This window comes from Mustela nigripes, chromosome X (genome assembly GCF_022355385.1).
Source record: "Mustela nigripes isolate SB6536 chromosome X, MUSNIG.SB6536, whole genome shotgun sequence".
Lineage (NCBI taxonomy): Eukaryota > Metazoa > Chordata > Mammalia > Carnivora > Mustelidae > Mustela > Mustela nigripes.
This window is the reverse complement of record NC_081575.1, coordinates 38,837,736-38,864,083: the sequence shown is the minus strand read 5'-3', so window position 1 is coordinate 38,864,083 and position 26,348 is coordinate 38,837,736. Positions and strand designations below refer to the sequence as shown.

The 26,348-nt window shown below is 35.8% G+C and overlaps 1 protein-coding gene across 1 annotated transcript in view; it reads left to right on the top strand.

Annotated features, from left to right (window-relative positions):
• Window positions 1–15,018, top strand: part of COL4A5 (collagen type IV alpha 5 chain) — a 244,700-nt gene extending 229,682 nt beyond the window's left edge. Inside the window, exons 47-51 of the mRNA XM_059385657.1 lie at window positions 1,683–1,895; window positions 8,576–8,753; window positions 10,679–10,793; window positions 11,122–11,294; window positions 12,456–15,018. Of these exons, the coding sequence (XP_059241640.1) occupies window positions 1,683–1,895; window positions 8,576–8,753; window positions 10,679–10,793; window positions 11,122–11,294; window positions 12,456–12,537 (761 nt within the window). The 3' untranslated portion in view covers window positions 12,538–15,018. The remainder of the gene's footprint in view (window positions 1–1,682; window positions 1,896–8,575; window positions 8,754–10,678; window positions 10,794–11,121; window positions 11,295–12,455) is intronic.
• Window positions 15,019–26,348: the final 11,330 nt, after the last annotated feature.

Sequence of the window (26,348 nt, the reverse complement as noted above, 5' to 3'; positions counted from 1 at the left end):
CAAATTAATTTTCAGGTTTTTAGTTCATTCATTAGTGGGTACTCCTGATAATATTGAATCTGGTATCCACTAGATTTCCAGTATGTTCTAAAGCTACTTCCAAAGAGAGTTTGAATCACCTTGCAATAAAAAAATAACAGGAGCTTAATAGACATTTTCCAAAAAAGACATACAGATGGCAACAGACATATGAAAAGGTGCCCAGCATCACTAATGATTGGGGAAATACAAATCAAAACAATGGGATAATACCTTATATACATCAGTATGGCTAGAACCAAAAATAAATAAGTGTTGGTAAGAACGTGGGAAAAAAAGGAACACACACACACACACACACAGAGAGAGAGAGAGAGAGAGAGAGAGAGAGAGGAATATTACTTAGCCATAAAAAAGAATGAGATCTTGTCATTTACAACAACATAGATGGGTGTAGAATGTAAAATGCTAAGTGAAATAATCAGAGAGAGAAAGATAAGTACCATATGAGTTTACTCATATGTGGAATTTAAGAAACAAACAAAGGAAAAAAGAGACAAATAAAAAACCAGACTCTTAAATACAGAGAACAAACTGGTGGGTGCCAGAGGGGGAGGTGTGGTGGGGGGTGCATGAAATAGATAAAGGGAATTAAGAGTGCTCATTTATCAAGATGATCACGGAGTAATGTGTGGGACTGTTGAATCACTGTATCATATACCTGAAACGAATATAATATTGTTTGTTAACTATACTTCAATAAACAAAATAAAAGTTAAAAATTAAAAAACACACTGAAGTAAGATTGCTAGCAGAAATAAAAGATCATAAACTCATTAGATTTTTAATACATGTTAGCAACACTAGACATATAAATATAACTCTAAATAATATAAATATAAAGCATATTTACTGGCAAAAAATATCAGCTGCAACAAGACAGACGAGTAATACCTATGGCCTTCCTGGAACTGATACCCTGCCATTTCATTAATTGTATATCGGAGAAGAAACAAGTTAGTGTCATCTTCATCTCATATGAGCTTTGCTGTGAAGTTTCCCCAATGTGAAAATCCATATACACAGTGGCAAAAGGCCTGTGTATAAAGATAATTTTTAAATAGGCTCAAATCAAGGACTAAACAGAGAAATGGAACCGGTAGTAAATTGAAAAGAAACATTTTGAAAAGGCTGCTTTAGTAGTGCCCTGCCTATTCTCTAAACAAAAGGTATACCTGAGAATAATTCCCCAGACAGATTCAAAGAAAAATGCTTTTCAGCACTGAAACTGGCAGACTGATGTCAATCACACCCTTCCTTTCTTGATGAACAAAACAGCAGACTGAAATTTCGTCATGGGCTTTGGGCTCCTTTAATAGAGCAAGAGACTAGATAACACACAGACTTCCCAAATAAGCAGCATTTCTTCCCACCTAATGTTCCATCACCCAGTACTCATTATATAGTGCCTGATGTTGACAACCAATTCCATTAGAAAAAATATGTATATTTAAATCTCTTGAGGGCAGGAACCATATTTTATTTATCTCTAAATCCGTGATATCTGACAGTACCTTAATAGGCACTCTATAAATATTGACTAAATTAACAAATCGAATGAGATCATAATGTTTTGTCAGTAGCCATAAATATAGGATCAGGGCTCACTTAAATTCTGTATACTGATGATTCCATGGAAATAGGTACCCGTGGTTTGGATGGTCCCCCTGGACCAGATGGTATGCAAGGTCCCCCAGGTCCTCCAGGAACTTCTTCTATCACCCATGGATTCCTCATCACACGTCACAGCCAGACAACAGATGCACCGCAATGCCCACATGGAACTGTCCAGATTTATGAAGGCTTTTCTCTCCTGTACGTTCAAGGAAATAAAAGAGCTCACGGTCAAGACTTGGGTGAGATAACTGGCATCTTATTTTTTATTATGTGTTTCATTTTGTTTTGAAAATCCTGTTGGGTTCTGGAGTACCCTTGGACAAGTGTATCTCCCTAGTTTTGGGGGGCTTCCAAATTGCAGACCATGTCAAGGGCAGCCAAATATGTTCACTGTAAGTTTTAAATAAATAATACATTACTCTAAAAGCATTGGTTAGCTAGTGTGAGGTATAATTCTTGGCCAGAAGCAGCACATTTGGGGGAAGGCCACATGTTAGCTTAGTTATTCAGAAAATAGATTCCCTGGGCTCTCTATGGTAGGTATAATAGTTGCTTGAGTGGGCAGTGTTTTTTCATAGGAGGTAGTTTTTTTTTCTTCTCTGACACTGGTCTTCTTCAAGTAGAAAGGTAAATTCTGAAGAGAATCTTGATTTCTAAATCAAAGAAATTAGGGTCATTTCTTAATTATGCTAGTTTATATTTCCTAAAATAAAGTCATAGCTCTATAAAGTATTAACAGAGTAGATTAAAACTATGTAAAGCACCATATTTCTGTATAAAATACACTTCATTTAATGTGTTCCCGTGTGTCATCTCTATACTGTGGTGGGCAGATTTGTTGATGGGATGAAACTGGACTGGATGACTCTGAAGACATCTCCCAATTCTCAACATTTCCTTTTCTGGAATTTTTTACTTTGGATTGCAAAGCCACATTCTCCTGTGGCTGCCAATTTTAGGGATCATTATCCCCTTTGTCTCCATAAAGCTAATTGAGAAGATAGTCTGGGCTCCCAGTTTCTGGAGTCTCCATATTAAGAGGCATCCTGAGGTCTCTTTAGCTAGGCTATTTTGTGAAAACACTTCAGCAACAGAGACCTCCAGAGGTCTTCTCTGCTCATTCTAGTCTCCGGTCATGTGGCCACACCTGCCAGGGAGTGCTGCCCCACTGGAGTACGCATCTCCACCAACATGGAAGCCAAGAGTTATGGGTCCTTTTATGAAGCCAAATAAAGGAGGATTTGCCCACCAACTTTCTTCTTCCACTTCTGCTTTTCTTTGTCTCTTTTTCATCTTTCCTCTGCTATTTTTCCTTCCTACATTTACTTTCCATAGGTGGCATCTTCTTTTTCTAATTTTATAATGGACAAATCTTCACGGTGAAAATATTCTTATCTTTTACGTAAATCCTTCTAGTCCTCCTCCAATAAAACTCTTCTCCTTTTAGACCATTCTGTCTTCACTATCAAAATCTTAACTTGTACCTATAATCAAGCTTATAAACTTCAAATCCCTGACTTAATAGTTGGGGAACCATTAGAAGTTTTTGAGCACCGTGAAATTTAAAAATTTAATTCAAAGAGAAAATGGAATCTGCTATCCAGTATCTCACTGTAATTTGTCAAAATGCATGTATTTGGTCAAACAAGGGCTGTCATACTATGCATTCAGACTTGGAGGCTACAAACTGGCCCTGATTCAGGTACAGTATAGGCCTCAAACATGGGAAGGCCATGATATGGGGCCTAAGATCCCAGGAGTGATCCCAGGTTGCAGAGTCTCTTTTATGGCTCACACAGGGATCAAATTGGTGAGAGCTTGATGGCTAAGCAAAGAATACAGCTATAGCTTTTATGTTAAAGAAACAATCACCTGATCAAATGAACACAGTCTATGTTGGATTACTGGAAGGATTATATGTGTAAAACAAAACCAAAGACAACTGAAAGAATGGGAAAAGATTTGCAAATGACATAACAGGTAAAGGACTTATATCTAAAATGTAATAGAACTTAATCAAACTCAAAACCCAAAGAACAAATAATCCAATTGAGAAAGGGGCAGAAGACATGAACAGACATTTCTGCAAAGAAGACATCCAGATGGCCAACAAACACGTGAAAAAGTGCTCAACAGCAGTCAGCATCAGGGAAATACAAATCAAAACCACAATGAGATACCACCTCACACCAGTCAGAATGGCTAAAATTAGCAAGTCAGGAAATGATGGGTTGGCAAGGATACAGAAAAAGGGGAACCCTTCTGCATTGTTGGTGGGAATGCAAGCTGGTGCAGCCACTCTGGAAAACAGTATGGAGGTTCCTCAGAAAGTTGAAAATAGAGCTACCCTACGACCCAGCAATGGCACTACTGGGTATTTACCCTAAAAATACAAATGTAGTGATCCGAAGGGGCACATGCACCCATATGTTTATAGCAGCAATGTCCACAATAGCCAAGCTATGGAAAGAACCTAGATGTCCATCAACAGATGAAGGATAAAGAAGATCTGGTATATAAATACAGTGGAATACTATGCAGCCGTCAAAAGAAATAAAATCTTTTCATTTGCAACAACGTGGATGGAAGTAGAGGGTATTATGCTAAGCGAGATAAGTCAATCAGAGAAAGGCAATTATCATATGATCTCTCTGGTATGAGGAATTTGAGATGCAGGGCAGGGGATTGTGGGGCGTAGGGCAGGAAAAAATGAAACAAGATGGGATCAGGAGGGAGACAAACCATAAGAGACTCTAAATCTCACAAAACAAACTGAGGGTTCCTTGGGGGGTGGGGAGGTAGGGATAGGGTGGTTGGGTTATGGACATTGGGTAGGGTATGTGCTACAGTGAGTGCTGTGAAATGTGTAAGCCTGATGATTCATAGACCTGCACCCCTGGAGCAAATAATACATTATATGTTAATAAAAAACAATTTTAAAAATTCAAATGTGAAAACAGTAAAAAAAACAAGTTGTGGTATATATATATCTATATACAATGGAATACTATGCAGCCATCAAAACCCCCAAAATCTTGTCAAATCTTGCAACAATGTGGATGGAACTAGAGGGTATTATGCTAAGTGAAATAAGTCAGTCATAGAAAGACAATTATCATATGATCTCACTGATATGAGGAATTTGAGAAATAGGACAGAGGATCATAGGGGAAAGGAGGGAAAAATGAAACAAGACAAAAACCAGAGAGGGAGACAAACCATAAGAGACTCTTAATCTCAAGAAAAAAACTGAGGGTTGCTGGAGTGGAGGGGGGTGGGAGGGATGGAGTGGTGGGGTGATGGATCTTGGGGAGAGTATGTGCTATGGTGAGTGCTATGAATTGTGTAAGACTGATGGATCACAGAACTGTATCCTGAAACAAATAATGCATTATATATTAATAAAAAAAGAAAACAGATGGATTTAGCACTGGTAGGTGTTAGATTCAGTTCTTATCTCCATCACTGAATGCACAGGTTTGAGTTGTCACTACCTCTTAGCCACTTTTTTTGTGTATAAAATATAAGAAAATATTGGTCCTGTATCTTTCTTGATCATAGGTGTGAAAATCAAATTGGAGAATGGAAATCAAAGTACTTTTTATTTATAAAGTAAATTAAAAATAAAACATTACTGCTTAATTGGGGACAGGGCTGAAGATATCCTTGGTCTCAGAAAGAAGAGAAAAGGAGAAGGTACATAAAAGGAAGGCCCATAATGATGAGAGGATGGGTGTTTGGTTGTATCTATGCTTTAGGTTGCACACAATGAAGCAGAATTCTGAATAGTCTCCAAATTTTCAGAGAAAATCTTGAAGAAAAATCTCATGAATTCTCAATGCCTTTCATTTTCTAAACCAAGAAATAAGTCTTGTTTTAAGGCTTTAATACACTAATGATTCTTAATGTTTTTTTTTGCTCCTATAAAGAACAGTTTTAGCATTCCATTTGTTACCACCACCCTCTTTTTTTTTATTAACATATAATGTATTATTTGTTTCAGGGGTACAGGTCTGTGAATCGTCAGTCTTACACAATTCACAGCACTCACCATAGCACATACCCTCCCCAGTGTCCATCACCCAACCACCCTATCCCTTCCCTCCACACACTCCCCCAGCAACCTTCAGTTTGTTTCCTGAGATTAAGAGTCTCTTCTGATTTGTCTCCCTCTCTGGTTTCATCTTGTTTCATTTTTCCCTCTCTTCCCTTATGATCCTCTGTCCTGTTTCTCAAATTCCTCATATCAGTGAGATCGTATGATAATTGTCTTTCTCTGACTGACTTATTTCACTTAGCATAATACCCTCTAGTTCCATCCACATTGTTGCAAGATTTGGCAAGATTTTGGGGTTTTGATGGCTGCATAGTATTCCATTGTGTTTATATACTAGATCTTCTTTATCCATTCATCTGTTGATGGACATCTAGGTTCTTTTCATAGTGGCTATTGTGGACATTGCTTCTATAAACATTGGGGTACACATGCCCCTTTGAATTACTACATTTATATCTTTAGGGTAAATACCTGGTAGTGCAATTGCTGGGTCATAGGGTAGCTCTATTTTCAGCTTTTTGAGGAAACTCAATGCTATTTTCCAGAGTGGTTGCACCAGGAAATCCATCCATTTTCGGTTATTCCAACTTGTCATTCACTCTCACATGACCTTGAGTTAGTCACCTTTCTCTGAGCCACGTTTTTTCCTCTGAAAAAAGAATTAATTAGGCTAAATCAATGATTTTCAACCTGGATAAGTTTTGAAAAGATTCCTAGACACATCCCAAACTTCTTATATAAAAATTCCCAATGATGATGATGACCCATTAGGTTTAAGAACTGTTGGTCTTTTATCAGTCATCTTCAGTCTGAGATAAACATATTCCTTTGGATACATAAGGAATTTCCAAGAACTAAATAGGCATAATTTTAAAGGAATCAAGTTTCAAATCCTCAAATTTCATATGTACTTTCTCCTGAAGTTGAACTGCCTGTGAAGTGTGAAAACCTCTGGGGACAAATTCAAAGGGACAACTCAAAATAATGGTTTCATTAAAGTCTCCATTAACTGAGGCTCTATAATTCCCTCTAATCCATCTCATTAGAACATGAATTTCCCAACAAGTTTACTTTTTGTGTTTAGTAATTATTAAAATTTATAATATTTGTATTTTTTATAAATTCCCAATATAATGATGACAATTTAAAAAATATTTAACATGTAAAGTCTTATGATCATAGAAAGTTTTTTGAAGTTATTATAGATTGTTTTTTCAGAGAAATATGCTAGGATAATCAAGAAAAAACTTAAAAAACACACTAGGAAAAACTGTGAGAACAGTGGAATTGACATAATTTCCAGATGCAGAAGGAGCATTGAATGACTTCCACTTGTTAAAGATGAGTTTATGTACCTTAAAAAATGTTTATTGTTCTTTCAAATCATTATGTTGGATATATTTAAAAGAGAGAGAGAAAGTTTGTTTTTAAATATAATATATTTCTTTCATGAGTGTTCTACCTCTAGTACAGATTCGTTACCTCTTTGGTTAGTTTTATTCCCAGGTATCTTATGGTTCTTGGTGCTACAGTAAATGGAATCGATTCTCTAATTTCCCTTCCTATATTTTCATTGTTACTATATAAGAAAGCACTGATTTCTGTACATTGACTTTGTATCCTGCCACATTATTGAATTGCTGTATGAGTTCTAGTAGTTTGTGGGTGGAGTCTTTTGGGTTTTCCATATAAAGAAGAGAGAGTTTGACTTCTTCATTGCCAATTTGGTTACCTTTTATTTCTCTTTGTTGTCTGATTGCTGTTGCTAGGACTTCTAATACTATAAAAACAAACAAACAAATAAATAAATAAATAAAATATATTCACAAAACACTAGACATTACTGCTGGTAACATTTGAAATGTAGTTTGCCAAGTCCCAGGCTCCAGTATCACAAAATGGAATACAGAAAGGTAGCTTTGGAGCCAAGAGACAATAACCAATACCTTAATAACTGGCATAGTATCAATTTGAAATTCTGATGAAAAGTTTTACACCCAAACTTAAAAATGTGTGAGGGGGTACACCATTCTTCATCATTCTTTGGTGAATAAGAATAAAAGAGATATCTTTTCATGTTTGATGTCCAGTACTAATAATATGAATAGCATCTACAGTGTTTTGTATCATATAAGGCAATGCTGATGCAATTACTGACAAAAAAATGATTCATCTTGTAACAGACAACATAATCTTATGGTATGGATAAATACATATAGTACCAGAAAAAAAGAATAAAAGAGATAACTTTTAGAGTTATATGTAGAGATATAGATAGATAACTTCTATTGCTCTTACCTGTTCTGAATATTTTTCCCCTTACATCCTTCCTTTCTCTCTTATTTTTTTTTCCTTTTTATTATTCATGGCCAAAACTGTTCATGGTTCCTGTGCATATTGGTCAGCATTACCATTGTCCCTAGGCCCAAAGAGATTGCAAAAACAAACAAGATACATACTGAGGATGTCTTAGAAGAAGAGATGATAGCCTGGAAAGGAAGTACTAACAAGACATTATAAGAGCTCTGTGCGTGTTCTTCACTTTTTCATAATAAATTGCTCAATATTCTCCATAAGACACCATTATTTATAAGTACATCACCAGTGTAAAAACAATGTTGGAGAATATATAATGAACTGCAATAATAAATGTCTATATAAATTATATTTTCCGATTTTAGAAATGTTAAAAATATAAGTAAACATGCATCTTATAATTGAAGACCTAAAACAAAGTGTATTTATTATCTAAGAAACATGGGCAAATTTCTCCTTGACAGGTTGTTTGTTAGGGTTTCAAAAGAAACTAAAGTATCATCATAGTATATAGTCCTTGATCCTTTTCTCCCCAATTCTTCCTAGGGACGGCTGGCAGCTGCCTTCGTCGCTTCAGTACCATGCCTTTCATGTTCTGCAACATCAATAATGTTTGCAACTTTGCTTCAAGAAATGACTATTCTTACTGGCTCTCCACCCCAGAGCCCATGCCAATGAGCATGGAGCCCCTGAAGGGCCAGAACATCCAGCCATTTATTAGTCGGTGAGACACTGGTTTAACTTTGACTTTTACGAATCCCCAATTAGTTTAGCTAGTCAGAAATGAGTCTAAAGCTAATAATTTGATCATGTTCTTCTCAGGTTAGGTAGGACAGGGGTGACTTTATAATATCCAGTTAAGTATTTAGTTTAAGCCATATTAATTGGGGATTTGCTTTTAACCAGACCCCGTGATAGACTTAGTATAATATACAAAGAAATCAGATGAATAATTATGCAAATATATGTAAATTAATATAATATATATAACTCTTGGCTAAATGTTACAATAGATCTAATAAAATGTTATAAAAGCATGAGGAAAAGAATGTTTAATTTTAATTGGATAAATTTGGAATAATTATATGGAAGAAATGTATTTTGACCTGATTAGTACTTAAAGGATGGGAAGGACTTGAGATACAGGTGGTTATAAAGGGGAAGGGCATACTAGGCAGAGAACATGGGAATGGGTAGTAGATTGCTATGTCTAGAATGTAACTTGTAAAGGTTGTATAGGGGGAAGAGTTAAGAAAGTTCTCTTGGACCCAGATTGTAGAAGGCTTTCAGTGTAAGGTTTTATTTTGGAATTAATATGGTTTATAATGGTGATCTTTGAAAAGTGCTTGAGCTATACTTAAGGGAAAATTACAGAACCATCAACATGTAACATAGATTATAGAGGAAATGGTCCCAAAATAGAGAGACCAGTTAGATTGAAGCTATTGCCGTAGTCCTGATAGGAATGGATTGGCAGTGGGGGACATGTATCACTTTAATACAATAGATAGGATTTAGTTGTTGATAAGTTATGGGACAGAGGGAGTGATAGCTGAAGTTTGGAGCATGAGTAACAGGAGAGATGTACCATTAGTATAGACTTCTAGAGTTTTGCCACATTAGAACTCTAGTCTAACTCAATCTCCTAGGCCTTTGAAATACTGTCATTTTCATTCTGATAATGGCCCAATTGATTTAGGAGTCTACTAACCATAAAGGATGAATCATTGGAAAGTCTAGTTTATTTGACATTGAATATAAAGGTTAAACCTAGTTAAGTATCTCTTAGTAGGAAATTCATGGTGCTCTTTTTAGTACATTTGCCCAGATTTGGGGGGAATTTATTTTTTGTGATTTTTGTCAGTCCCAACTCTTGGGAGTAAATGGTCCTTTAAAGGTATTATTTTATTTTTTATTTATTTTATTTTTATATCTTATATTTTATTATTTTTCTTTTGTAGAAAAATTCACCAAATTGGTTCAGTCATATGTCAGAAGGTCCCTTCATGATATTTATTAAAGATTTGGTAGACTTGGCAACATATTTACTGTGTTGCTGCATTACTTAATTTTATAGATTTAAGCCACATCTCCATGTGCCTGGGTAGCTGCCCAGCATTCTGGAAATGCTATATTTCTCTAGATATAGACAAATGGTTAATAAATATCCTTTGGAGCAAAAATAATGGGTGGGGTTTGAGGAAGTGTCTGTTTCTTGTCTTTTCCAGTTCACCAGACATTGTTCTTACCACAGTTTCAGCATTACTAAATGTCTACCATCCAGTTAGGCATTTTGACAGCCCAAGTAGTATGTGCAGTACACGAAGGCAAACTCTTACAGCGATTATGACATCGACTATAGCAAGTATGAATACAAATTTAAGGCAGAATGGAAAATGCAAACGCTATAGCAGTGGTTGTGGAGTTTATTTAAATAAGGCTTACAGTTGTCATTTATAAATTTATTAAGTATATTGGGAGATAGGGCTTATGAAAAAGCAACTCTTGAAGTGCATTTTTCTCCTGCTTTTGTGAGCACAGAAGACACCTTAATGGGCATCTATACCAAGAAAGCTTTGAAAGAAGAGGGATTGCTAGTTCCCACATACTTAGTGTGCAGATTGTGTTCCCCTCACTTTCCCTTACCAGATGTGCAGTATGTGAAGCTCCAGCCGTGGTGATTGCAGTTCACAGTCAGACCATCCAGATTCCCCATTGTCCTCAGGGATGGGATTCTCTCTGGATTGGCTACTCCTTCATGATGGTATGAAATACTCTTCCTTGCCTTTGTCATTGTACCTAACTGCCCATCATATCTATCTTCCTAATACAGTGAATCCCTGCCATTTGCATAGTAAAAAGCTTGAACTTCAAATAACTTCTGTCCAAATATTGTGTTTCCCTTCACATATTTTCTGGAATATATTTTCATAACCTGCCTGTTGCTTCTGTAGAGTACCCTTGGTGTCGATACCATTCTATTATTTCTTGCCCTAGATCCTTCGCTGGGTTTGAATTTGGGGTCATATTTAGCACATATCATTAGGTATTCACTAAGGTATGAGTGGCACATTTTTCCTTATCTTTTCTAGCATACAAGCGCAGGAGCAGAGGGCTCAGGTCAAGCCTTGGCCTCCCCCGGTTCCTGCTTGGAAGAGTTTCGTTCAGCTCCCTTCATTGAATGTCATGGACGGGGTACTTGCAACTACTATGCCAATTCCTACAGCTTTTGGCTAGCAACTGTAGATGTGTCAGACATGTTCAGGTAAGGCACTTCCTTCAAAAGTACGAGGGAAGAGAGAAGCAATTCATGGATTGTTTATAACCAACACATGTTGAAGATTTAGTGGACTGCATTTTTCATTTGTGCTTGTTCTTTTCATATACCTGACTCAGGACAGAAAAACAGACTTGGCTTATGTTAGGTATGTGTGCTTTCAGATGGCTAGGTAGTAGTAATCCTTCAGTAGCAAACACAAAGCAAAGAAAGGTTATAAACTTTCAAACCTTCTCAACAATAACTGAGCTGCTCAACTAGACAGAGGCTACCCAGGAATTGAAGATTGAAGCTGTGATCTATGATCCCTGCCTCAGTCCAGTGATCTCTTTGCCCAGGATCTTATCTTTCCTCTTCTCTCCTTTTCTTTTCTATTCTTTTCTCTTCTCTTCTCTTCTTTTCTTTTCTTTTCTTTTCTTTTCTTTTCTTCTGAGAGATAGAGAGAGAGCATGAGACAGGAGTGGGGAGGAGAAGGGGGAGAGAAAGAGAATCTTAGGCAGGCTCCATGCATAGCATGGAGCCTGATGAAGACTTGATCTTCACAACCTCGAAATCATGACCTGAGGTGAAATCAAGAGTTGGACATTTAACCAACTGAGTCATGAAGGCGTCCCTTTCCCAGGATGTTCTCAGTGCTCTCATCCAAGTGTCTGAATGAGTAAGACCACATTTAGTATATGTACTTCAGGATACTTCAGTCTTGGTAGGTCCTTTAAATTAGATTTTTTTTGTTTAAATTAATTTTTATATATTGCTTCTTTTGAGTTATCATTAGTTGATATTTTTCTTACAATTATCTTTTTGCATTTCATATGCATATGTTTTATCATTTATTCATCATCAGTTGCTCAGATCTCCCTTATTCTAGGACTGTTAGAAAAATGTATAAGAGATAAAGAGGGAGAGACAAATAGAGGAAATAGTGGTAGAGAGAAGAGTCACAAAAATAACTATATGGCTCCTCGCGGTAACTAATGGCTCCTCGGCCATACCAGTTACTGCACTAGATCACATTGCTCAAAAGTTAGTGATTAAGTCATAGGAGAGCTACTTAAGCAAAAATAGGATGTTTGGGTATGAATCTGAACCAATAATAGAATTGAAAAACTAGAGAAAGCTAATTTGATTGTCTTGTTTCTTATCTCCTAGCAAACCTCAGTCAGAAACACTGAAAGCAGGAGACTTGAGGACACGTATTAGCCGATGTCAAGTGTGCATGAAGAGGACATAACATTTTGAAGAATTCCTTGTGTTTTTAAATGTGAGATATATATATATAAATTCCCATGATGCAACGTCTCACTCCTCCCAACTTTACCACTGCTGCCACCAATGGTGCTACTATATATGACCAAGAGAACATGCTGACTAGTAACCATGAAGATACAGATGTACCTCAACAACGTGTCAGAGCAAGGTCTCTATTAGTTTTCTATGAATGAATAAAGGAATTTACTTCTTGGGTCCAGAATGACTTTCCCCAGGATTATAAGATGAAGATTATATATTTTGCCCAGTAACTTAAAACAGTATGTTAAAAGTTAAATAAAGATAAGAATCACACTGAGTAAAATAAAAGACTGCAGTTTGGGGGAAGAATTATTTTTCATGGTGCTACTAATCCTACTGTATCCCAGGTTTTTAATGTAAAAGTGTTAATCTTATTTTGCTCTGTAAGTAAAGAATGTGTATATTGTGTAAACAGCCTTTTTGCTCAAAGTATTGACTCATTTTGATGTGACCTGACATGTATCACTCTTTATAGACAACCTATGCAAATGTAGAATACAGACAACAGGATTTTGTATCCATGTTTACCAAACTGAAAGAATTTATATTCTCACATCAAATTACTACTAAGAGTAAATTTATTTTGAGTTCTATCCCCTAAATTCTTATTTGACTTTTTTTTAAAAAATATAGGTCATTTTAGTCACTTTAATCAGAATTTTAAATGTTCATGTTACATACCAAGTTATAATATCTAATAGAACATTTTCTGTTTTGCTGTATTCTTCAAGATTCTTAGTACTAGATGCCCTCTTTTTAAATTTTTCTTACATCTTGTTTTTGCTCATCCCTAACTAGGCCAAGTCCTGCCAAATAATTTTGAGAAACAAAAATATGCAAAAGATGATGATTTGTTCCCTGTGCTTCTTCTGTAAGAATTATTTTCCTGTGATCTCTTGGTTAGTCTTCTCTCTTCAGTTACAAAGCCAATTAATGTTTCTTCCTCTTTTTTAATTTTAAACATTTTATTATAAATAGCCATAGAATACCTTATTTCCCTAGTTGTCTTCTTTTCACTTCATGTTTTTTAACTCACCAATATCAATTTAATTAAAGATATCCTATGTTGTAAGAATGGATTGTTGTATATCTCTTCAGACTATGTGTAAAAATCTGCTCATTTACAGATGGATTACACATCTTCACATCAACAAATAGTCCCTTCTCGGAGAATCATTTAGAGCAGTTCCAAAGAGGTTTCTGCAAATTTTGATCACTCATAGCTGATAGAAGACATGGAGTAATGTAAACTTTTTCTAATAAACGTAACAACCCATTGGAAAGTACTTTTACAATAAAAATGTATTAACAATATTGTATTGATGGCGATGGCTGAGAAAGGAAGAACTACTTTCTATTTAGGGAAGACTTCATTAATAATGTTAAAAATAGATTAGTGAGTTAATATTCCTGATGAATAAGAATGTACACATGTAGCTCTATAGTTGAGAACTTGCTAAAAGGAAGAGGCATTAAAAGCCTCTATAATAAAATCTGTATTTCAATTAAAATATGAAACAACCAAAACAAGTTTGAGAATTTGAGACCCTCATATGAACCCATGCAAAAGCTAAAGCTTAGAGTCCATAGTTGTAGAAGTTAGATTCTAAAGAATGGGAACTACTTAATAATACTGTTGATTTCAAGGCTAGCCACATGTAAATTCTAGCTTCATTTTTCCATATAACCATGTGAATGAAAACACTAATGGGTAATTTTAAATGAAAACATGATATTGCGTACACCTAAAGGTTGTTCCTTGGGTTACAGTTGCAAGCACTAATTTCAGAGATTTTGCTGTTTGTTGCTTTCCCTCTCCTTTTATCTGGTTAAACGTTGCCTCAGAAAGAACCTAACATTTTAATGGTTGCATGTAATGTAGTCTATGTGTTTCTTAACCCCCCAGCTATCCCCAGTCCTGCTTTGTTGTTTAAAGTACATGAATTCAATCCATTCTAGGACCTTAATGTTGTTGACCCTCCCTTGCCACTGAATAATGCAAGATTATTCTGATGTTAATTGCTCTAGTATTTACCTATAGTGAGTTTTATAGTCATACATGCCTAATGGTTTTTCCACATATGCAGGCAACGGATAAGCTATTCTTCCTTAACCAGATACAAGTAGTCACTACATCTACAAACCGAGTGATATACATATGGTTGGTGTTACGCTCATCACTTCCAAGCTCCCAAAGAGGTACCATTGGACATTCTGTGATTGTACAGTGTATTTTCTCATTTGGCCAAATTTGAAGAACCCTTTATTTCTTGTGGTGTCTATGAAGTTCTTTGCCTCGATTGGCATGGTTAATTGAAAATTCACTGGTTATACCAAGCCATCAGGAGGGTTATTCATATGTTAATCACAAGAGGGCACTATTGCCTATAAAAATAAATAAGCATGTGTAGTGATTTGTTGAGCTCATTGTTGATGGTGGTGGTGAAGTCCTTTGAAGCTCTCCCTCCAGATTCTTGTTTCAAGCTTCATGTATTCTTTCTTCCTCATAAAGATCAACAAGTATTTTAAGAGGTGGCCCAGTTTCCCAATGTCTGCATCCAAAAGAAGGAACAGCTTTGCTATGAAAGATTTTCTTAAGAGCCTGATTAGGAATTGGCTCTGGTAGTACGTCCCATGCCTCTCAACACAGAAGCAAAGTGCAATCACTTTTTTTGGCCAACACTTCAGTTGGCTTCTTTAGCAGAGAAGTTCTGTTCTCATGCTGCACTATACAAACACCCTCATCCCTAGGCAGCTAGGGATCAACCGAATAGTATTTATAAATCATACATCATTTATTTTAAAGCAGTGGTTTCTGGAGTACATTCAGGATATTTGGAAGGTTTCTATGGTGGAAGTACTCATAAATTGGGACACTGAAATAATAAATCCAGATAGGCCTGTCTTCTAAGTTCGACGACAACAAACGTTCATTAGATATTTATTAGCTGTATAGCACCATGACAGATAGCAATCCAAAATCAACTCAACCAAGAAGGATAGTCATTATAATATATACTCCTAAGAAGAGGTATGCTTTTCCATCCTGACTATCAAATCTTACTAATTCTAAGTTAGACTGGAATAGATCATGAGACATTTTGCCAGCACTAGCTATCCTGGGGAAGCTGGCTCACCAAGCCATTCCCTAACTCGTGGACAAGCTAAGATCATATGTATGTAACCTTGCCTCTATTTCTCTATGTAGTGAATTGTGTGCCCAACGTATGATCTAATGAGATGACAAATTGTTGACATTATGACATTTTCTCTTTTGTTTTCCTTTTCCAGGTTCTCATGGCATTCTTTGCCCTACTTTCTGTGCCCAGAGGGTTCCTGTGCCCTCTGGCTTTTGGTTGAGTTCAACCAATGGGATACCCTGCAGGATAGAAGAGCAAAGGACAAGACTGATGTTAGGGTATTTATTTTCATGGGGCACATGTAGTGACCTCAGGTCAGCTTGTGCTCTTCAGTTGAATGTCCCTGCTCCTCTCAAGATGATCTGCTCTTCGAAATTATTTACCATTCTGGTTCCAGTCACCAATTTCTTCTCATTTCTTCAGGTCTATTTATGATAAGTCTGCTGCTGCTATGCTGCTAGTCCTGGATTCCTTTTGTGGTTCTCCTACACACCACCTGTATCTTTCTTTCTTTTTTTTTTTTTTTCCAACCTGTATCTTTCTAATTAAACGTTCCTCAGATTATCCTAATTTAGTGCCTTGTCTTTTCACTATTGATACCCTGACAAATGCACAAGTGCTTCTAGTCTCTAAAATCTGGTGGAGGTGCTCTATTCTATACGTGGGAAAATGAGCATGGATTGGTAAAACTGGCATGCATGAGTAGCATCTTCCACTTTGAACTGAGGGATTGACCAACAGAAATGTGAATTAACATTACTTAATCTAAGACCTAGCTTACCAAGCTTTTTTGGAAGCTGCATTCCAAGGTTATTAGGGTGAAACAAATGAGACAAAATATGTTCATTATGGCCCTAAATTATTTAGTTACTTTTCTAAATATTGCTCCACTGAATCTCTTAAAAAAAAAAAACATACATTTTAACTTCTCCCTAGGTGGTTATTTGCCTTGCTCCATCCTACTCCAAAATGAAGAATCTTAGTTGCCCAACTGGCAGACAAGATCCTAAGCACTGTTAACTGATCTTTGAAAGCTCCAGAAAGAAAATTCCTGGTGGTGCTATGTCCACCAGAGAAATTTGCCAAGCCAGTTTTACATGTCTGCAGTCAATAAAAGCAACCCTAGGTGTTACTAGGCCAAGAAATAAACAATTTAAACCACCTAAAATAAGTGGTTTCTGGCCTCAAGAACCTCTATGACAGGTGAGCCCACAGAAGCACTTCAGATCTGCTTCCCTTCTGTTCATCAAGGGTACAAGAGGGAATGTTTAGACTGGAGATTACAGAAGATGGGACCAACTCTAAAGCCAAAGGCAGTCAGATTACTCACTAATTTCAACCAGGTCCAGATGGAGCCTACCAAGAGGTGACTTTTTAAAGACCATACTTAATTTTGAAGTAATATTGCTTTCTGGTCGATTTCCTCAAGGCCAATAAAGTGCTTGCTATTGCCAGTTTATCACAAGCCACAACAGTAAACCAGTTGTCAGATCTTTGTCCCTCTCTGACACAATAATTTGACCCTTGTTTGGGCTCTAAGGAAGACTATATCTGATGCCTCAATAGCAACAAAAGTAATACCTTACATTTATATAGTTCTCATTAAAATGTAATTCACCACACATTATGTCATCTGAGCCTCAGCAACCCTGATGTATTCCAACAGTGCAAGGATTAGTCTCCATCTACTGATGCAGAAGCCAAGCCTTACAAGGGTTATGTGACTATCCCAAGGTTACCAAACAAGTTATTAAGTTCTTTTTCACTCAAAACCTAATCATCACCTTCTAGTCCTGAAAAATGCCTGTATCAAAAAAATCAGAATCCTGTGTGATGGAGACTCTTGGCACTACAGGAGTCTCTGTCGCATGAGAAGTAATGAACTACATGCTTTGGGAAGCTGTTCCCAGTTACGGATTAGTGTTTTTCACAGTGACTGAGGTCCCTTAGAATTAGCCCTGGGACACAAGGGACTTACAGTGAATTCGCTGTATTTTAGGATACTCTTGTTGGTCTGGTCTAAGCCTCCGCAGCTAAAGAAAACCTTGTGAGTCTGGCCTGATGCCTACCTCACTTGAGCTTCTTCGGGACTCTTGAATCCAGACAAGCTCCTGGAATTTGAATGCCCTAGTCTGAGAACTCTGCAGCACTACTACTATTCAAGTAGGAACCAGTGTGTCTTGATTATTATGTAGACCTCAGACTATGCAGATACCATCTATCTTCTATTATAGACAATGCACAACATACTCCGTGGAGGGGAAAATTTCTTTGTAGTTCCAACAGGAAAGTTTGTCATTTTTCATTTACATTAATATACACTAAACACACAGAGAAGCAACTTGAGTTCACTAACTATAACCTCCATTGGTCATGTTTCACGTGTAGCAGCTTTCCTTATTTGGCTCCCTTCAGCAGAAATTTAGGCTGGGAATCAGATGAACAAACATCGAGCCAAGTGGGCCAAGCTGTATGTGGTTATTTATCATATTAGAGAGGCGGTAAATGTTAAAGATAAGCTGGAAAACATCTAGACTAAAATAGAGCCCTACTTAGTTTTTGGTAATCGGTAGAGTAGCAAAGCAGACTTTGAGATTACTAGGTTTGAATATGTTCTTAAAGTTGACTGTGTACTTTCAGATGTGCAACTGTTGCCCATCTTAAGGCAAGCAGAAGCACACAGAGCTCCCCCCACGGAGAGGAAAGAGATAAGAGCCTAAAACCATTCTCATAAACACATCCTTCTTTTAGTCTGAGAAAGCAATGTATTTTTCCTGACCTCTCTGAGCTAGCAGAAGCAGCCATGGGCACAAGACAATGTGTTATGCCTTTTTTCCTTGTGACTGTCATTTTGCTTCATCTATTTTCAAGATCTGTTACTAAGTGCATAAATATTTATGATTTTTTCATCCTGTTGATGAAATGATCCCTTTATCATTATGATAATGGTAATATGGTAAAGAAACTGTTAATAACCTTTGCTCTGAAATCTACATTGATAACAATGTAGCCATCCAGCCTTCTTTGTGTTAGTGTTAGCATGGTCTTTTTCCAGTCACTTTACTTTTAATCTTGTTCTCTCTCTATATATATATGTATATATATTCTTAAAGATTTTACTTATTTATTTGCCGGATAGAGAGAGAGAGAGAGAGAACACAAGCAAGGGAGGAGCAGACAGAGGTAGAGGAAGAAGCAGGCTTCCCACTGAGCAGGGAGCCCAATGTGGGACTCCATCCCAGGACTGTGGAATCATGACCTGAGCCCAAGGAAGCCACTTAACAGACTGAGCCACCCAGGCGTTCCCCTCTCTATATATTTGAAGGACATTTATTTTAGGCAGCTTTTTTATACATCGAACAATCTTTTTTCTTTAGTAGACCACATTTAATGTGGTTATTGAAATGGTTAGGTTTAAATCCATCATCTTGCTATTTGTCTTCTATTTGTATCATTTGTATTTTGTTCACTTTTTAATGCCTGGTTTTGGATGAGTGAAATGTTTATTTCTGATTTCATTTTACCTTCTTTGTGGTATATTAACTATAACATTCTGTTCAATTTAGTGACTGCTTATCACAATCTACATTGCAGTTATATAATACCACCTTACATATGCTTTAAGAATGTTACAATAAGTATACTTTCAATTCTCCCCTCCTGAGCTTTGTGCTATTATTTTCATACAAGGTAGTTTGAATGTTATAAACCCCATACTACAGCCTTATTATTTTTGTTTAAACAGTTCATTCTCTCTTTTTTTATTTGATATAACTTACACACCGTGAAATTCACTCTCTTAAAGTATATAACTAAATAGTTTTTAGTATATTCACAAAGCGGGGCAATTGTCACTAATTCCAGAACATTTTCATCACCTCAAGAAAAAAAAAAACCCACACCCATTAGCAGTGACTCCCTATCCTCCCCCAACCTCCATTTCTCCCTCCTTCTCTATCCCCAGGCAACCACCAGTCTTCTTTCTCTCTCTAGAGATTTGCTTACTCTGAACAAACTGGTGGTTGCCAGAAGGGAGGGGGAGGCAGAAAAAGAAAATGGGTGAAAAAGAGTGGGAGGTGCAGGCTTGCAGTTATGGAATGAGTAAGTCATGGGAGTAAAAGGTACAACATGGGAATATAGTCAATGGTATTACAATAGCATTGTGTGGTGACAGATGGTAGCCACATTTGTGGTGAGCATAGTGTGACATACAGAGTTGTTGAGTCACTATGTTGTCTGCCTGAAACTAATGTAATGTTGCATGTCAACTACACTTCAATGAAAGTAAAATAAAGGATTTACCTACTTTGGACATTTCATATAAATGTAGTCATGTAATATATGGCCCTTTTGTGCCTATTTTTTTCACTTACCATAATGTTTTGAAAGTTCATTCATGTTGTAGCCTGCATCAATACTTCATTCCTTTACTTTTTTTTTTTTAGTTGAGGTGAAATTCACATAACATAAAGCTAATAATTTTAAAGCAAACAAAGTGGCATTTAATACATTCACAATGTATGCAATCACCACATCTATCTGGTTTCAAAACATGTTCATCATCCCAAAGATAGCCTCATAACCATTGAGCAGTCACTTCCCACTCCCCAAAGCCCCTGGCAGCTGCTAATCCACTTTCTGTCTCAATGGATTTTCTTACTCTGGATGTTCATGTAAATGGTATCATTCAATATGTATGGCATTTTTGGTTTGGTTTCTTTCATTTGACACTATGTTTTTAAGATTCAACCACGTTATACCCCATATGAGAACTTCAGTCCTTTTTGTTTAATAATAATTTATTTCATGAATATAGCATGTTCTGTTTATCTATTACTACATTGACATTTGGGTTGTTTTTATCTTTTGGTGATTGTGAATCATGCTGTGATGAACACTCATGTCCAAGTATTTGTTTGAATACCTATTTTCAATTCTTTTGAGTATGTACCAAGGAGTAGATTTGCTTGGTCATGTAGTAAGTCTGTTTAATTTCTTGAAGAATTTATCAGACTATTTTCCAATGGCAGATGCACCACTTACATTTCCACCAGCAATGTACAGATGTTCTAATTTTTCCACATCCCTTCCAAAATGTATTTTTCCAATTTTAAATTATAACCACCCAGTGTGTGTGAACTGGTCTCATTGTGGTTTTGATTTTAACTTCCCTAATGACTGATGATGTTGAATATCTTTTTTGTGAGCTTGCTGGTCACTCATATACCTTCTTTAGAGAAATGTCTATTCAGATATTTTGCCAATTTTTAAACTGGGTTATTTTTTTTCACTTTATTTTTGAACTGTAAGTGTACTTCATATATTCTGAATATTAATCCCTTATCAGATATATGATTTCCAAACATGTTCTCCCATTCTGAGGGTTGTCTTATTAATTTCTTGATGGTGTCCTTTAAAGTACAAAAGATTTTATATTCTGGTGGAATTCCATTTCTCTCTTTTTCCTTTCACTTTTCTTGCTGTTGCTATCATATCTAAGAAACCATTGCCTCAACCAAGGTCATGAAGATTTGCCCCTGTTTTCTTCTAAGAGCTTTATATAAAGTTGTAGCTCTATAATTAATTATTTAATCATTCAAATTAATTTTTATACATGGTGTGAGGTAAGAGTCCAACTTCATTCTTTTGCGTGTAGCTATGCAGTTGTTCCAGAACCATTTGTTGAAAAGACTATTCTTTCACCCCACTGATATCTTGGCATCCTTCGAAAAATCAATTGACCATAGATGTATGGCCTTATTTTTGGACTCTAAATTCCATTCCACTGATCTGTATGTCAGTCTTTATGACAGTACCACACAGTCTTGATTACTGTAACATTTTGTAAGTTTTGAAATCATCAAGAGTGAGTCTCCGAGCTTTGTTCTTCTTTTCCAGGATTGGCTATTCAGGGTTCTTTGATTCCATATGAATTTTAGGATCAGTTGTCACTAACTTCAAAAAAAAAAAAAAAGAAGTAGTCAGCTGGGACTTTGATAGATTGCATTGAATCTGTGCACCACATGGGGAATATTGTATTTTAACAATATTAAGCCTTCCAAACCATAAATACTAGATGTCTTTCCATTTATGTAGGTCTCTTTAATTTTTTTCAGTGTTGTGTTATAGTTTTCAGTGTACAAGTCTTGTACTTCTTTTGTTTAATTTATTCCTAAGTATTCCATTCTTTCTAATACTACTGTAAATGGAAGTGTTACCTAAATTCGAGTTTCAAATTGTTTGTTGCTAATGTATACAAATATAATTTTTTGGATGTTGATCTTATATGTTATAACTATGCTGAGTGCATAGCAATATGCTGAATTCATAGCAATATAACATATATGTCATAACTATGCTGAATGCACAGTTATAAAATCAACATGAGAGACTGTGGACTCTGAGAAACAAACTTAGGGTTTTGGAGGGGAGGAGGGAGGGGGGTTGGGTGAGCCTGGTGGTGGTATTAAGGAGGGCACATATTGCATGGAGCACTGGGTGTGGTGCATAAACAATGAATCTTGGAACACTGAAAAAATTAAATTAAAAAATAATAAAATAAAATAGATATTGTAAAAATGTATAACATTTCAAGATTTATAAAAGAATAGAATAATTTTAAAAACTATGCTGAATGCATTTGTTAGCTCTAATAATTTCTAGTCGATTCTTATGATTTTCTGTATATAAAGTCATGTCATCTGCAAATAGAAATAGAAATACTTTTAATTCTTTCCAATCTTTATGGATTTTTTATTTGCCTAATTGATCAGGGCAGAAACCCTAGGTAAATATTTAATAGAAATGATGAGAATGGATTTCTTTTTCTTGTTTCTAATCCAAGGGGGAAGGTTTCAGGTTTTTATCCATAAGTATGATGTTAGCTGTTGTGTTTGTTTTTTTTTTTTTTTTTTTCGTAATTGCCCTTTATCAGATGGAGGCCTTTTCCTTCTACTGCTAGTTGTTGAGTGTTTTTATCATGGAGGATTGTTGGGTATTGTCAGATTCTTTTAAAGCATCAAGATAACCATGTGGGTATTTTTTCTTTATTCTATTAATTAGGTGTATTACACTGATTGATTTTAATATGTTGAATGAACCTCATATTCTGGTATAAATCCCACTTAATTTCGGTATATAATCCTTTTAATGTGTTTTGCTAGTATTTTGTTGAGGATTTTTTGCATCAATATTCATAAGAGATATAGATCTGGAGCTTTCTCATAGTGTCTTTGTCTGACTTTATTATCTGCATATCACTGGCATTATAAAATGACTTGAGACATGTTCCTTCCTCTTCAATTGTTTGGAAGAGTTTGAGCAGAATTGGTGTTCATTCTTCTTTAAATGTTTGGTAGAATTCACCAGTGAAGATATCTGGTCCTGTGCTTTTTATAACTTACTAAATTGGATTTGCTAGTGATATGTTGTGGTTTTTAAAAAGATTTTACATCTATATTTGTAAGGAATACTGGTCTGCAGTTTTGTTTTCTTGTAATGCCTTTCTCTGGTTTTGGTAACAAGATTTTGGTATCCATGAAGTATCGGCCTCATGGAATGAGTTGGGAAGTCTTACATTTTTTGGAAAATTTTGTGAATAGTTAGTGTTAGTTCTTCTTTAAACACTTGCTAAAATTCTTCAGTTATCTGATCCTAGGCTTTTATTTGTGGGGAAATTAAATTATTTAATCTCTTTATTTGTTATATCTCTTCAGATTTTCCATTTCTTCTTGTCAGTTTTGGTAGTTTGTGTCCTGCTAGAGATTTGTCTATTCCATCTAGTGTGTCTAATTTGTCTACATACAGTTGTTTATTATTTTACAGTTATTTTATTCTGTAATGTTGGTTATTTTTATTCTTTATATAGTTATAGTATTCTTTTATAGTTATTTTTATTTCTGTAATGTCAGTAGTAATGTTCCTTCTCTCATACCTGATCTTAATAATTTGAGACTTCTCTTTGTCTTGGTCTGTTTAGCTAAAAGTTTGTCAATTTTATTAATTTTTCTCAATCAAGCAACTTTTGGTTTTGTTGATTTTTTTCTATTGTTCTTCTACCCTCAACTTCATTGATTTCCATTCTAATATTTACTATTTCTTTACTTCTGCTTGCTTTTGACTTAGTTTAATCTTTGTGTAGACGTTTTTTTTTTTTTTTAAGTAATCTCTACACCCAGGGTGGGGGCTTGAACTCATGACCTGGAGACCAAGAGTCGCATGCTCTGCCCACTGGACCAGCCAGGCACCCCTTTCTGTAAACTTTCAAGGTAGTTGGTCAGGTATTAACTGAGATCTTTTGGGTCTTTTTAAAATATAAGCATTTACAGTAATAAATTATTCTCTAATCACCACTTTAGTCATACCGCATAGGTTTTTAAGTGTTTTAGTTTTGTTTTCATTCACCTTCAAGTATTTTCTAATTTACTTTGTTATGTCTTCACTTAACCATTAGGTATTTAAGGATGTGTTATTTAATTCCACATATTTGTGAATTTCCCAATTTCCTACAGCTAATTTCATTCTGTTGTTGTCAGAGAACAGACTTTGTATGACTTCAGTCCTTTAAAATTTATCAAGACATTTTTATGAGTTAACATATGGTCTATCCTGGATAAAGTTCCATGTGCTCTTTAGACAGTGTGTATTCGGTGTTGGGTGGAGTATTCTACAGCAGTTTATTAGATGTAGTTGATTTATAGTGTTGTTCAAGGTTTCTATTTTCTTGGTGATCTTATGCCTCATTGTTCTACCCATTATTGATATTAGGGTATTCAAGTATCCAAATATTATTGTTAGATTGTCTATTCATCATTTCTGTCAGATTCTGCTTCCTATATTTTGGGACTCTGTTCTGAGATATCTAGATATAGATACAGGTATAGAGATACATAGATATTTTCCAGATACTCTTATAAAATGTCTTTTTAGGGGCGCCTGGGTGGCTCAGTCTGTTAAATGACTGCCTTCGGCTTGGGTCATGATCCCAGGGTCCTGGGATCGAGCCCCGCATCGGACTCCCTGCTCAGCGGGGAGTCTGCTTCTCCCTCTGCCTGCTGCTCTACCTACTTGTACTCTCTGTCTGTCAAATAAATAAATTTTTAAAAAAATAAATAAAATGTCTTTTTATTTTTATAAAATGTCTTTGTCTCTAGTAACAACTTTTCTCTTAAAAGTTTATTTTATTTGATATTAGTATAGCTAGTGCATCTCTCTTTTTGTTACTCATGGCATGGTGTATTTTTTTCTATCCCTTTACTTTCAATCTATTTGTGTCTTTGAATCTAAAGTGTGTCTCTTGTGGTCAGCACAAAGATAGACCATGATTTTTATATCCATTCTGCCAATCTCTTTATTTTGGTTGTATTGTTTAATCTATTCACCTTTTTTTGAGAGGGAGAGAGTTGAAGTAGGGGCAGAAGGAGAGGGAGGGAGAGAATCCCAAGCAGGCTCCACTCCTGGGATGGAACCTGATGTAGGGCTGGATCTCATGACCCTGAGATCATGACCTGAGCCAAAATCAAGAGTTGGATGCTTAACCAACTGAGCTGCCCAGGTGTCCTTTAATCCATTCACATTTAATGTAAGTACTGATAATGTAGGGCTTGTGACTGCTATGTTGCTCCTTGTTTTTTATATCCTATTTATTTTTTGTTTCTACATTTCTCCATAACTTCCTTCTTTGTATTAAAAAGAATTTTCATTCCCTTGTCATTTTTAAAATTTTATTTATTTGGAGTTATTTTCTTCTTGTTTGCTGTGTGGATTACAATTAACATCTTAAGTTATAACCATCCATTCAGTTCAATAGTATATAAAAAGTTTTCTTTCATATAGCTTCATTATCTGTTCTTTGTTGTGCTTTTATTTTAATAAAAATTACATCTTCATACATTGCATGACCATCAGCACAGATTTATAATTATTGCTTTATGCAACTGTCCTTTACATTCAGAGGAAAAAGAGTTAAAAATAAAATATACATATATACTCTTTTTAAAAGATTTTTAAATTTATTTGTCATAATGAGACACACACACACACACACACACACACAGAGAAAGAGAGAGAGAGAGAGAAAGCCCAAGCTGGGGGAGCACCTGGCAGAGGGAGAAGATCAGCAGGAAAGCTGATGTGGGACTGGATCCCATGAGCTGAAGGTAGACACTTAACCGACTGAGTCACCCAGATATCCCCTTTTTTTGTATTTACCTATACAGTTACCTGTACTAGTATTTTAGTACAGATAAGAATCCATGTGGATTCTAGTTACTGTCTAGTGTCCTTTCATTTTAGCCAAAATTATACCTTTTATTGTTTCTTAGATTTTCTATATTCATATATATAAATATAATATAAAATATATATAAATGTTTCTTCTGTTTTTGTATGGTGAATTCTCTCAGTGCCTGTTGATCAAGGACAGTTGCATAAAGCAATAATTATAAATCTGTGCTGATGGTCATGCAATGTATGAAGATGTAATTTTTATTAAAATAAAAGCACAACAAAGAACAGATAATGAGGACAGTAGGTCAAGATGGCGGAGAAGTAGCAAGCTGAGACTGCTTCAGCTAGCCGGAGATCAGCTAGATAGCTTATCTAAAGATTGCAA